The sequence below is a fragment of the Bombus fervidus genome, chromosome 12 (genome assembly GCF_041682495.2).
Source record: "Bombus fervidus isolate BK054 chromosome 12, iyBomFerv1, whole genome shotgun sequence".
In the NCBI taxonomy this organism is placed as follows: Eukaryota; Metazoa; Arthropoda; class Insecta; order Hymenoptera; family Apidae; genus Bombus; species Bombus fervidus.
The window spans coordinates 569,378-584,598 of record NC_091528.1 but is presented as its reverse complement, the minus strand read 5'-3'; the positions used below and the strand labels follow the sequence as shown (position 1 = coordinate 584,598).

The 15,221-nt window shown below is 36.0% G+C and overlaps 1 protein-coding gene, 2 long non-coding RNA genes and 1 pseudogene across 3 annotated transcripts in view; 1 reads left to right on the top strand and 3 right to left on the bottom strand.

Annotated features, from left to right (window-relative positions):
- The window catches only part of LOC139992940 (uncharacterized), a 91,073-nt gene that overhangs the window by 13,931 nt on the left and 61,921 nt on the right, over positions 1-15,221 (bottom strand). The window lies entirely within an intron of this gene.
- LOC139992939 (uncharacterized) overlaps positions 1-15,221 on the top strand; it is a 92,854-nt gene that overhangs the window by 50,447 nt on the left and 27,186 nt on the right. The window lies entirely within an intron of this gene.
- LOC139992801 (uncharacterized) lies at positions 644-7,312 on the bottom strand. The gene is made up of 2 exons (XM_072014003.1): positions 5,639-7,312; positions 644-2,610 (listed from the first exon to the last, which is right to left on the bottom strand). The coding sequence occupies exons 1-2, from the start codon at positions 7,212-7,214 to the stop codon at positions 1,019-1,021; spliced, it is 3,168 nt and encodes a 1,055-aa protein (XP_071870104.1). The 5' UTR covers positions 7,215-7,312; the 3' UTR covers positions 644-1,018.
- Positions 8,623-13,382, bottom strand: LOC139992938 (cytochrome P450 9e2-like; annotated as a pseudogene).

Here is a 15,221-nt window from a genome sequence, read left to right as displayed (position 1 = left end):
AAATTGCACCAATGATGTATAATTGATTAATGATTAATGTATAATATATACTTTTATCGCTTTGAAGACTATTGTTTATGGTAAAAATTATACATTAAAATGGTTTATTATTATGGTAAAAATTATACATTAAAATGGTTTATTATTATGGTAAAAATTATACATATAATTTACAGATAAATGATATATAATTACGCAGTAAATTTGTGCTTCTGTTAAATCTCACATGCGGAATAAAAATTAACATTACCTTCCAAACTATCCAAAACAATACTTCCTCGATTACAATATTTCCTTCCATAAGTGTCAAACATTCTATTTATCTATTTATTCATCATGATTAGTCACTCTTTTTACTTTAATCCACGATATTTTTCTTTTATTAAGTGCAATTAAAGAACTTTTCTCATGTAATAGATAGTATACATATGTTATATGTATATCCACGCATCCTTGAATTTATTTCATTCTGTATTTATGCCAAACGAATTTTCTGAACTTAATGTTTCAATTATGCCATAAACTTGTTAAAAAATAGAATGTTTTTTTGTCAAACTCTAACGAAACAATTATGTTCAGCAAATTGTTCATTACACAAAATTAATCTTTCGAAGCACGAGCGAATAATCAATCGGATCACGAATTATATAAGAAACCTTTTATTTTGCTTATATTATATTAAGTAAAATAAATAGCAATCTTTAGTCAGTATTAGGATTAACATTCGAAAGACGGACGCTGCGCCGTTGGATCCGCAGTAAATTTCTTTTACTCCAAAATGTCTTTTCTGCCCTTGTTATCGAGATCGTGCGAGAGATTTTTTATCGCTAATGGAGAGGAAGGGGCAAGACTCATATTACAAAACATCTTCAGTATGCTCCAAACAAAATTGAGCCAACGTATGGATCACGTAGATTACGACTAATTCGGCGTGACGTCCGCCGACATAGAGTTAACCGAAAAGCACTCCGTATGCGAAGAAAATTTTAACCGCATTAAAGATCACTCATTCGCAAATTCAATTTCTACAATTTCCATTGCTCAGATGCTTTGTCATTCCATTAGTTTGAGATATACAGTAAGAATGTTCTCTGGGCTCAATATTTAGCCAAAATCCATTCTTAGCATAGGCGGTTATCACACCTTCCTCATATTGCAACGGAAGCAACATCTTCGATCCAATCTTGACGTTGCACTTGGCGAGAATGTGGCACAGCAATACCTTTATCTCTGTTAACGCGAACCGATTGCCGATGCATATTCTGGGACCGAGACCAAACGGCATAAACGCTCCCGAATTTATGATCTTCTTTCCATTCTCGAGGAATCTACTCGGATCGAATTTCTGCGGATTTTCGTAGTGCTTGGGATCGTGGTGAATCGCGTCAACAGGTATCCAGATGTTCATTCCTGCTTTAACGGTGAAAGGTTTTTCACCAGGTAAGGCTGGTGGCAGCTCGAAATCTTTCACACATAGTCTATCTAAGAATACGGTAATTGGTTGCAATCTCATTGCTTCGTTGATCATGGCATCCAAGTACTTCATCTTCTGTATGGCATCGTAAGTCAATTGTCCGTTATTATTTTCCAATGTTTCGTCGATTTCCTGCTGCAGTCTTTTCAAAATCTCTGGATTTTCGGCTAGAAGGTAGAACAGAAAGCTCGTCTGCGTTGCAACGGAATCAGTTCCACCAAAGAATAAGCTAAAAGCGTGATTAACCATGTTTTCCGTGCTCATACCTTTTCCTGGACCCTTCTTGTCGTTTACATCTATGAATAGTTGTAGAATATCTGATCGATAAGTGCCATTCTGTTTCCTTTCCTCGATCGTGTTGATCACTTGGTCGGTAAAAAATTTCGCTATATGTTTCTCTAGAAATCTGAGTTGGAGGAGCTTTGCCAGCCAGGGTAGGTTCCTTTGCGCCAACATTGCCATATCTTTTTTGAAACTAGTGAACGTGGTCGATTTGCCGTACGTGTAAAATACGTTCTTCGGATCTTTTATGGTGTCGACAGATACACCGTAGACACAGGTGGCGATTACGTCGTTGGTATATTTAGTCAGCAGATCCCTCATTTCCATTTCACGCTCATTCTCCGCTAGGTTCGACAAATAGTTCGCGTATCTGATAGCACACTCGGACATCAGATTGAACATATCCTTTACCTTATTGGAAGTAAACGCGAGTGACAATATGCTCCTTTGCTCCTTCCATTGATCGCCTTTCATAGAAAACAGCATTCCGGCAAATATAGGGTCCATGTCCTTGAAGACAAAGTTACGATGGTCGGTAAAGTGATCGAAATTCTTCATGTTGACGGACTTGATCAAGTCGAGATCGCGGAGCACTATGATAGGTGTGAGTGACTCGTATATGCCAACATATTTCGCTTCAGGATGAAGTTCATAAGCTTCCAGAATGGTGTCTTGCAAGGTGGACCGTTTTGCGAAGAAGGATCCCATATTTCCAAACAATGGCATCGGTGGAATGTGCAGGATTCCATGTTTCTTGAATAAATTATGATTCTTCGTGGCACAGTAGTAGATAGCGATCAGTATCGCTATCAAAGACAGACCAAGGGACAGATATTCCATTCGAATATACCACAATCACTATCAGAAATTCACTTCCGTCACGATGTTTGCTGTGTCGGTCTTTCCGAATAACTAAAGGTCGATCAATTCATCGCGTAGCTATATACATAAATAAGTAAGAGGACACGTCTATATTCTGATACGCAAGAATGTCTCAAGCGTAGTCAACTCCCTAATCTTTAACATTACGTAAGCAAAAACGAAAAAGATGAAATCTGTATTTCATAAAAATCGCCATGATTTATTTTGCGAAGGTAGGAAATGCGTAAAGTATCTCTTAAACGTTTGTCCGCTTACTGAAACATTGATAATTGCACAATGCATTACGGAATATCCTATACGTTGCAGTCGCAAATCTTTTTCGGAGCCTTCTAGCTTATGACGCTACGCAGTACTGGAGAAGGCTTAATTTATGGTACCCTAGAGTATATCCTAGAGTATTTTCGCTTCCTCTTCCTAGAACCCAGGCTGATGAAAACCACGAAAACCACATGACCAAGCGTTCGAAGCTTCACGTTTCCTTACAGCTATCTTTGATTCACACTCATTTCTGTTTATTGACGAGTTGGATAACCCATCTGATTGTCTTTAGATTAATTGTCGAACGACAGAGCATGGCTTATGACAAATAATTACATCGTAATGTGTAAAAATAACAATATTTAATCTAGCTGTAAATTTTCGTACAGATGTCTCGACTAATTTAAAAGTTCCTGAATTAAATGATTTTAAAGTTACGACTGGAATAAAATCAGTGTTCACGGCGACATCATCTTGTGGACAATGCGTTGACATAAATTCCTATGTGAATAACTGGAGTACGTTAAGGCATAGTGAAGGTATTGAATCGTGGAATAGAAAAATTCAAATATTTTATAACAGATTTGAGATATTCGATATATTTAGAACACTTAGACACACGTAAACGAATAATTTATTAAAAAGAAACGTTTGTCCTATCAACGAGATCGAATAATCTAACCAATAAGATATTTTGATGTGTATGTGTATGTATTGAAATATGTACCGTTATGCCCGAACGATGAGGATCTCTTCGTATGGAATTGACAATGTTTCCAAAGAAAAGTCGCAGATACTAATATAGTGGTTCAAAGCAGCAGAGATAAAAGTCAAGAATTTGTTTTTGGTATTTTAAGCAAGTTTGGACTCGATGATCTATGAACTCGTTCATCTATCGCTTGATGTTTGATGAACTCCTGCCCGGTGCGGCATCCACCGAGCGATTTTTGCATTGGACTTTGATGCGCGTTTCGACACTAGTTTGCCAGTCGCAACTCTCTGAAACAAGGTCAAGTACATGCGAACGATGATACGCTGGTATGGTTTATATCGCTGGTGTTTCTGTGCCACGCGTAACAGTGTACACGATTACTCGACATTACAAGACCGTACAATAACATAAAACATATTTGTTATGCCGTCCTTTATCCGTCGTTATCTCGCGAGATTATTTATAAAATTCCTAAAAAGAATTCACGAACAAGAATTCCTTAGGTAAGATTAAATCAATTGTTAATCGTTAATCAAGAGTTTCGATCGAATCGGAAATTTATTATAGAAGTAATTACCGTTGATAAATTATTCCATTGAGCATATTATACATTGCATTGTGATTCGCCGAGAATCTGATTTTCTGTCAAGCAATAAATCAATATAAAGGATGATTTATCTAATTCGGTCATCTCAATTTAAAACTACATACGAACGAAATAAATCAGAACGATATTTATGTTACATTACAATGAGACTGTAACGGGGATGTTATCACGATACTAAATTGTACATGCTCCGTACAATTTATACATACGTAACTATATCGCTTCGTTTGAGGAAAGAAAGTACTGTTGATATTTGTATCAATGGACCGAACTTGCAGTATCATACCGCAGGCTTCAAATGTCATGCGGAATTTATCGCCGATGAAAAACAGATACAAGAAACGATCGTTTGCTAATTTTCCTAAGTTAAATATATTCTTAATAAGAGTTCAAAGTAGGAATACTTCAGTTTTAGGGATAGAGTTAAATAACACACCGATTCTTTGCAACAATAAAACCGTTTAATAATTTTGGGTAATATTTTAAAGTAATAGAACTGTTTAATAATAATAAACTGAATAATAATAACAGTAACAAATTTTAATTAACGGAGAGAAACCTTTTTTTATAATAATGTAGCAAAGTATTAGAAGCGTAGCGAGATAAACAATCAAATTCTTATGCATAAGTTTAACAAAATAAGTTTCACAAAATTTTACGCAATACAAGAGTACAACATGACAACAATATACAATACATAATATCAGTGTCGCACAAAGATAGAAGATATCGCATTATTTCACAAACGCATTCTTCTTACATTTTGATTGTAGGTAATAAAAGAAGTCGAGTTGGTCGCTGTATTTATTAACAATACTGCAGATTCTGTTGATGATATTATTACCGAATGTCGATTTGCAAATAGGCATATAGAATAATATCGAATGCTGAAGGCATAGGAGGGAATGTTAAAGTTAATTCGTATTATAAGATCAGGACAGTTAATTCTGTTGTTCCAAATATTGCATAATAATGACAATTCGTTAACAGTCTTACGCTGCTCTACTAACAATATATTCAATTGGGACAATAATCGCTGAATAATCATGATCTTTATACGGCCTCAGGTCGCCTCTCTTATACGCAAGGAACCTGAGAAAACGATGTTGGATATTTTCCGAAAGATAATAGGATTTTTCAGTGCTTGGCGTCCATATTGCCGGTGCGTATTCGAGATGAGATAGCACCAGCGTAACGTACGATACTACAAGTACAATTACGTGTAATAAGTGTAATTTAATGATTATCTCGATTATCGAGATTATCTCGAGTAATTGATTTTTCAAACTCTGATATGTCAACTATATTTCGCAAGCTGTACATTACATGATATTAATTGTTTAATGATGCGAACGTATAATAAACGTATCATTTTAAAGGTTTAAAATTTTCTACACAAGGAAATTAAAGGTTATTTTACTTTATATTCCATTTGTACAAATTCCATTAGCACCTCCGTTAACTTGGGCAAAGCGATAAGAACTTTTCCTTGGCTCAATGATCAACCAGAATCCATTTTTCGCAGTGGCGCTTATCACACCTTTCTGGAATTCTAACGGAGTTGTTGCTTTTGGTCCGATCTTGACATTACACTTGGCAAGAAGGTGACACAGCAATACCTTCATCTTTGTGAGTGCAAACCGGTTTCCGATGCACATTCTGGGCCCAAGGCCAAATGGCATATACGTGTCCGAGTTCAAAATCTTCTTACCATCTTTAAAAAATCTGTCTGGATCGAATTTCAGAGAATTTTCGTAGTACTTAGGATCGTGATGAATCGCTTTCACAGGAATCCAAACGTTCATTCCTTTTTTGATCGTGAAAGGTTTGTCACCGGGTAACGCAGGTGGTAGTTCGAAATCTTTAGCACATAGCCTGTCCATGAATATAGCTACCGGATGGAGTCGCAAGGATTCATTCATCACGGCATCTAGATACTTCATCTCGCTTAGAATAGCGTAGGTTAATTGCCCGTTGTTGTTTTCCAATGCTTCGTCGATTTCTTGTTGTAATCTTTTTTGAACATCTGGATTCTCGGCCAACAGGTGCGTCACTAAGCTGATTTGCGTGGAAACGGCCTCAAATCCGCCGAAGAAGAAGCTGAAAGCGTGAGAGGCCATACTTTCCACGCTCATACCTTTTCCTAGCTCCTTCTTTTTGTTAGTCTCTAGCAATAGTTGTATAACGTCCGATCTATAAGCGCCAGTCTTTTCTCTAGTTTTGACTGTGTCTATCACGATATCAGAGAAAAATTTCGCGATATAGCTTTCTACGTATTTAAATTGCAAGAGTTTCGCTAACCAAGGGGCGTTTTTGTGCATCAACATTGTTAGAGATTTTTTGAAAGTCACTAAGGTTGTACCTATTTTACCGTAGACGTAAAACACATTATTTGGATCTTTTATTGTGTCCACGGAGACACCGTACACGCAGGTAGCGATCACGTCGTTTGTATATTTACTCACAAGGCTCTTCATCTCTATTTCGTGCTCGTTCTCCGGCAGTTTCGTTAAATGGTCCACGAATTTGGCCGCGCAATCGGACATCAGTTTGTACATGCCTTTTATTTTGCTAGAGGTAAACGTGGGAGACAACATATTTCTATGCTCCTTCCACTGGTCACCTGTCAGACAAAATAACATTCCCCCTAACAAAGGGTCCACTTCCTTGTACGCGAACGGTCGATGGTCTGGGAAGTGTTCAATGTTCTTAATGGTGACAGCTTTAATCAGCTCCGGATCGCGGAGCATTAGTACAGGCGTCAGAAATTCGTAGAAGCCAACATATTTCGCTTCAGGATGTAATTGATAAATTTTGAGAACAAAATCGTGCATGGTGCACTGTCGCCTAAGCAAGGGACCCATATTTCCAAACAGTGGCGTCGGTGGAATATGCAGAATTCCATGCTTCTTGAATAAATTATGATTTCTCGTTGTAAAGTAGTAAATAACGACGAGTATTGCTGCCACTATGGACAAAGCGATCGGTAAATACTCCATGGTAAAGTAGACGGTATAGGTGCCAGAGTTTAGCGATGACGGTATGTGCACTGTATTATCTTACCAAGAAGACTAAGAGTCGGCCTATGTGCGCAGTTCTTATATAGGCGAATTCGTTTCTGCGTATCAGTATGCAGGAGCGTCTCGATGTTGTGGAACTCTTTGCGTTTGACGTTCCATCGCATTCCACTCACATTTATGCCCTGATTTATCAGCTGTTGGTGATAATAAGTTTGACATATTCGACATAGATTGCAATTAGTGATTGCATAATTGGAAAAAAGAAGGATCGGCGGAATTTAGGCCGTAAGATTTTAATTAAACATACCCACAGTCTAGCTTTCAAGGAAAAGAAATTTGAAATTTATTATAACCACCGGTTTATTTGAAATTTTTAATAACCAATCTTCGATATAGTATTCGTTGATGAGTACTTACGATCGTCTTCTGTCCAGCTGACAATATATTTATTTCGCAGTTGTATAGCTGATTTGTTATTCTTATTAAAATACTGTTCCCGCTGAAGTTCTCAAACATTCAAGTTTGCAATTAAAAATAAAAGTTTGTGGACAGGGTAGCGGTTATGTGCATAAGGAAGAGATTATTATTAATTTTTATTGATTTTGTGACGTGTTACTCAGTACTTTAATACACAGAATAAAAATTATCGCGGACAGAAGACGGAAACGCGATATGATCATTAGTTAATTTTTGCAAATTAAACATATTCTTGATAAAAATTCAGATTACGAATACTTCAATTTTGGCGAAGGAATATTTGTGCCGTTGCGGATAATTAAATAAATCATTGATTTTTGCAAAAATATAAAATAAGTAGCGAAATATTTTTGTTTAAAATTAGATTTCGTTTTCCTATTTATTTATCACTATCGATCGTTCATTCTATCCAGATTAGTTGTGAGCATCAGACATATGGATAAAAGAACCATTCCTTACGTAAAAGCAAATTGAAAATGTAGCATTTCTTAATCGAGGCTTAATTTTTGAAAAAATGTATTTTGTAGTCTTTAAATCTTCTTGCTCGGGTTAATTCTAAGAGTGGATAGAGATAGAGAATTTGCACTTCCAGAGGCACTTCCATATCAATTACTATTTTGATAAATTGTAACGCAAGAAAGAGAAATTTCAACGATTGTTTGAAATCGTGATTAGATTTACAACTTCGTTATATCATGTCACGTATATGTATACTCGATTATGTGCTCGATTATGTAAGAGGAAAACGTGTCATTGGATCCTTAAACATGAAAATAGTTATTTAAATTATTGAGAAAACACGTTAAACAGTAGTTGACAAACTAGATGTAGACAACTGCGTGTTATTACACTTCTTTTTCGTGCGACAAATGGTTGACGAGAAAAAATGAAAAACGGGTCTGTAAAAATGCTTTTTTACATTTTGAATCATTTTTTATCAACAAAGACTTCAAAAAAATGTCTATTTTTATTTCCGAGCTGAAACACTTGTTACGATTTGGTCTTGATCTTCGGTATATATAACCGTTATATGTTACTCCAGATGTCGAATTTTAGAATTCTCGAATTATATCTAAATCAAAACGGTAATTGCTGTCACCAGAAGTAGTTATTAACTATTTCGATTAATTCGACGCCCATTCGCTAATTTTGAAACAAGGCAAACGACTGAATGGAATGATTTCAAAAACTTGCCGCACCCTTCTAGAGCGCGGCACTATTTTGAATTTCCAAACTGTTGTATCCTTGATATTTTAATTCGTTAATATAACCGTATGAGTAGCGTTAGCTAGCGTATCAATACGACTGATAAATAAAATTCCACGTTTCGGCTTACCCGCTATGTGCAGGAGTACTAGCACGGGAAGGATTAAAGTCTTCTTGAAATAAATAAATATTTTTAATATCTTCTTGATTGATGACAATAATAGTCAATGAATAGTTTTATTGAAATTGTATATGTGGTACAAGTCCGAAATCGAAGAAGAAAATGTTGCAGTGTTTAGCTTCTCACCTTGCTTATATGTATAGTCGATCGCACTCCTGGAATATCGTACTGAGTCAATATAGTTATTGGAAGACTGACTGTATGAATGGTTGACGATTAATAAAATGCTCAGTTTTACTTCTTGACGTTACTTAAGAACTGGATTAGAACAATTCTCGGCTTCGCAAAGACTACTGTTTTTCTGAACTTGATATTAACTCTCGATAAATTTTTAACCGATTCTTGACAAAATTTCAACTAACTGGACTGAACTCTAACTGAACTGGATAACTGAAATCAATAACTGAACTGAACTGACTGAACCCTTTTTTGAAAAATTTTGACTGAAAAATTTTTATACTGAACTGCGCTTTGACAAAATTTCAACTGAACTGCTCTCTCTACAAATTTTTACCGAACTACGTTACGGACTTTGACTGGATTGCTTGTTTCTAAGTGGCTACCCTTATTTATACTAAGACTATTATGGCCAATTGTCACGTGACGGATTATTCTATGATAGCGTAAAGTTTTGGTACGTGATTTTGCGGACGCTGCAATCTTCAGTTCTGCTGGTGTCCTTCGAGAAGTGTTAGGGTTTCAGCTTATCTGGGTTTCGTGGAAGTATTATTGAAGTTTTCTCTTTTTTAGAAGTCCTTACTGTTGTATTCTTCTTGCAGTATTAGTTTCTGCTGCCAAAAGTATTAGGGTTTCAGTTAATGCGGTTTTTGTGGAAGTACTATTGAAGATTTTTTAAAAAGTCCTTGCTGCTGCATTCTTCTTGCAGTATCAGTTTCTGATACCAGTACTTGATCCTTTGGCGCGTGTCAGTTGTTTGTCACTGTAGCTGCTGTATGAGAAGATCGTAGCATCTTAATTTCCATTATTTGCTTATTGTACTGTTTATTGTATTCAGGAGAGCGCGTGTAAGGCGGTACGTGTCAGTGGACGTCTCATTCTTCCTTGTTTCTATTTCGATATTCTTAGATTTTAATTTCGTTCAATAATAATGTAAAGTATTTATACGCGTAGTATCTTTTATTTCTTTTAAGTTTCGTGTTTTTAATTCCATTTGTCTAGAGTTGTGACTCGCGCTATTCGCGAGTTATGACGTATCCCTTTCACGTTTCCCTTTAATATAATCAATAACTTGGACGACAACCGAATGAATTCGACTTTATTTGCACTCAAATAATTATTTTAACGTTTGAGGGTTTAGAGGCACGTTTTCTTTTTATATAATCGAGTTTAAATTGTGCACAGATTATTTTTTTATTGATTGGAACTATTGTGGATGGTGCCGTAACAGAAATCTTGAAAAAAATTTCATCAAGGATGAAGAAAAGCTAACCTAGATTGTACACGTACATATATATGTACTATCAGAGCAGTAATCGATCTAATGTTATTGTATTATTGTATTTTGTATATATATTTTTTTCCTTATCGAGTATTGCCTAGTCAATCTCAATTTAAATTATACGTAGTTATATGAAATTAACCGGAGTAATGTATTTTACACTAAAACAAAAAAATTACGATAAAATATTTTGTTTTGAGCTAAAAAATATTTATCTTTGTACAGAAGACTAAATGAACTATAAATTGTTCCCAAAACTATAAAATAAAAAGCCAAGTATTTCTGATCGATTAGATCTATCATACTATTCATTTAGCTATACATCGTGATTAATCATTTCTTTCATTTAATCTTTAGACACCAGAGATGAACCATTTTGACCTGACAATAATAACAAATAAATAACAAAACCGAAAGGTCTCGGCCTCGACGATTAATCCACAATAGCTTTATTTCATTAATTGGAATCCAAGAACTTCTCTTATCCAATAATTAAGACACATGCATCCTTGAACTTAGTTTACTCTATTTTTATGCTAAACGAATTTTCCTAACTTAATATTTAAATTACGTTAGAAAATAGTTGATATAAAACAAAAACAAATGAAATAAAACATTTTTTATCAAGCTCTGACAAAGCAATTATGTTTAGCAAATTGTACGTTACATGACATTAATTTTTTTAATCATGAGCAAAAACGTATAACCAACCAAGTCATGAATTATGTAGGAAATTTCATACTTAAGTAAAGCAAATAGCAATCTTCAATCAGTATCGAGATTAATTGAGAAAAACCATACAAAGCAGGATACAAAGAAGGATTTCAACGTATCGTGCTAAAGATCGCTCATTCCTAAATTCAATTTCTACAATTTCCATTGCTCAGATGCTTTGTCGTTCCATTAGTTTGAGATGTACAGTAAGAATGTTCTCTGGGCTCAATATTTAGCCAAAATCCATTCTTAGCATAGGCGGTTATCACACCTTCCTCATATTGCAACGGAAGCAACATTTTCGATCCAATCTTGACGTTGCACTTGGCAAGAATGTGGCACAGTAATACCTTTATCTCTGTTAACGCGAACCGATTGCCGATGCATATTCTGGGACCAAGACCAACCGGCATAAACACCCCCGAATTTATGATCTCCTTCCATTCTCGAGGAATCTATTCGGATCGAATTTCTGCGGATTCACGTAGTGCTTGGGGTCGTGGTGAATCGCGTTAACAGGTATCCAAATGTTCATTCCTGCTTTAACGGTGAAAGGTTTCTCACCAGGTAAGGCTGGTGGCAGCTCGAAATCTTTCATGCATAGTCTATCCAAGAATACGGTAATTGGTTGCAATCTTATCGCTTCGTTGATCATGGCATCCAAGTACTTCATCTTTTGTATGGCATCGTAAGTCATTTGTCCGTTATTATTTTCCAACGTTTCGTCGATTTCCGCCTGTAGTCTTTTCGAAATCTCTGCATTTTCGGAGTTGCAACGGTGCAAATCCACCGAATAAGAAGGCGAAAGCATGAGTAATCATGTTTTTCATGTTCATACCTTTTCCTGGATCTTTCTTATCGGTCATATTCATGAACAACTGTAGAATGTCTGACCGATAAGTGACATTGCGTTTCCTCTCCTCGACCGTGTTGATCACTTGTTCGGTGAAAAATTTTGCTATATGCTTCTCCAGAAATCGAAGGTGGATTAGTCAGCCTGGTGACCCTTAGTCAGCCAGGGTAGATTCCTCTGTGTTAGCATTGTCATAGCTTTCCTCAACGTTGTGAACTTCGAGGCCGATATACCGTACGTGTAGAACGCGTTCTTCGGCTCCTTTATGGTGTCGACAGATACGCCGTAGACACAGGTAGCGATTACGTTGTTGGTTTATTTAGTCAACAGATGCTTCATTTCTATTTCACCCTCGTCTTCTATCAGATTCGATCATCTTATAGCGATAGTTTGCTATGAGATTAAATATGTCCTTAATCTTAATGGAAATAAACGTTGGCGATAACATGGTCCTCTGCTCTTTCCATTGCTCGCCGTTCATAGAAAATAGCATTTCGGCAAAAATAGGATCCAATATCCTTATCGACGAAGTTACGATGATTGGTAAAGTGATCGAAATTTTTCATGGTGATGGACTTGATCAAATCGAGGTCACGAAGTACTATGATAGGCGTGAGTGACTCATATATGCCGACGTATTTCGCTTCGGGATGAAGTTGGTAGGTTTCCAGAATGATGTCTTGCAAGATGGACTGTCTGGTGAAAAAGTATCCCATATTTCCAAACAATGGCATCGATGAAATGTGCAGGATTCCATGCATTACATCCGGGGACTCTTTACGTTCGAGGCGGCCAGCATCTGTGCACATAGAATTAAGCGGATCGCAATAATCCTAAGGAACTGTCATAAATTGAGGCTTTTGATTTAATGTTAAGGCCGTTAAATGGCATAAAACATCTTTGAGTCAAGAGGTTTCTTATGGTTATTGCTCCATTGGGGAAACGTGGGTTTTCCCATGTTTCCCAGGAATCCATCCGCACGCGAGTAGTGGTGGGGCGATCACCATCGAGTAAGAGTTTCCTTTGCAACAGCATCGTCACAGGACTTCACTATTTCATCATCTTTAGAACAGTCAACATCTCTTTACCGGGTTTCCACCCTTCAATCATTTACCTACTTAACTTATACTTTACGCACCAGCGTAACTATTTTTTCTACAAAGTTGTTGGAAATATATACTATCTTTGAACTGTTAATCAAGCATTATACTCATTAAGCTACCTCTACTATCCTAATCGAAATAGGAAATCGATCAATTCGTGGCGTCGATTGTCCAATCGTAACGGGAATTTGCGACTCCCGTTGACGCGCTTTCACGCGATCGCGTCTCTTCGCGAACGGTCGAAAAAACACCATGCTTCTTGAATAAATTATGATTTTTCGTGGCGAAATAGTAGATAGCGACCAGTATCGTTACCAAAGATAGACCAAAGGATAAATACCCAATTCTGAGTATTAAATTAAAGCTGTTGTTGGAATTTTCACTTTCAACACGCCTATCTTGCACAGCGCCCGTTTAGTAAGATGACTGATCGTCCGACGATTTATCGCGTAGCTTATAAGTACATACATATAGAAGGGAATGTGTCTGTGTTCCGATATGCAAGGGCATTTCAAGCATATTCTATTCCCTAACTTTTAAACGTTACGTATTAAACCAAGCGTGACTTGGCGTAAACTGGACTACCACTCCATGTTTTCTTGTAGTTATTTCGAGTGATACTCATTTTTGTTCTGTCATGTCGACCGATTGATAATTTGGTTAACTTAGATCAATTCTCGAACGATACTGCACGCCATTTGCCATCTTATCTGAAATAACGACATTTCATAATGCAAACATAGTAATCAGAGACTACTTAATGAGTTCTTACATTTTCATACGAATTAATTAAATGTTAGTGAATCGATTAATTTTAAAGTTACAATCTAAACAAAATCATCGTTCACGGGCGACATCATCCCGTCGACGAACCATTGACATAAATTCCTATGTGAATAATTGGAATAGATTGAGACAGAGCAAAGATCGAGTCGGGAATGTAAAAATTCAAACCTTTATAACAGATTTGAGACGTTCGGTACATCAGTAGATTATACGGACGGATAAACGGATAACCTACTCGGAAAAAGGTGTTGTTCTAATGACTAAGCGGATCTAATCGATAAGATTATTCGATAAGATTATTCGATAAGATATTTCAATATTACATGAATACTTTCACACAATTGTTCGATGATGTCATACAGTATGAAAGAGGCATAAAAGATATTAGCCGTCGGTCCTTTAGTCGTCGTTAACGCCTGAGTCTTACTTACGTACTAATATAGATACATAAATAAGCATTCCTTATTAGATTAAATTCATTGTTAATAGTTGGACATTATCATTCCATTACCATGAATTGGTAATTCTGAATCAAAAGTTTCGATCGATTTTTGTTATGAAAATAATTGCTGTTCATTCGTTATTCCATTAATTAAAATGTCGCGCATGTTACACCGTGATTCGCACAGAAACTAATTTTTTGTTTAACTAATTTTAGGTAATAAATTAATATAGGGAATGATTCATATAATTCGACCGTTTTAAGTTATTTATGTACCGTTACATATACGAAACATTAACCTTAAGTCTTTTTCTGATGGAACTTTTTATTGCTTTGTAACATAAACTCTTAAGGAATCAAATTCGACAGAATTGAATGAATCCGCATGTAACAGATAAAAATAAAGAAAGATATACATGTTTAATTTCATTTTCGATTCAAATATAAGAAACTTCCTTTTTTGTAAAATGAAGTATATACAAACATGGTAATATCAACCTTTTGGGTATTGTTTCCAAAGTTTTAATTCAAAAAAGTTAAACACAACGCTATGCGACTGTATTAGGATGCAGAAATATTATCATGATAATTACGAGCTGTAAATGTTCCGTTTAATTTGGAAGTAACTACATGGTTTTGTATGTCGCATGACGTAGCGTTGTAGGTATTTATCAATGGATAGATTTATCATTCCGATAGAAATTGTGTTGAGTACAAACTAATATTTACTACAGAATGATGCAGCGCTTTCGGTGCCACGTGCCG

Bases quoted from the DNA above. Each gene is read 5' to 3' on its own strand.
- LOC139992801 (XM_072014003.1), bottom strand. From the start codon at position 7,214: ATGGAGTATTTACCGATCGCTTTGTCCATAGTGGCAGCAATACTCGTC. The intron at 2,611-5,638 runs AAAGTAAAATAA...TCTGATAGTGAT, and splicing joins AATTTGTACAAATGGAATAT to TGTGGTATATTCGAATGGAA.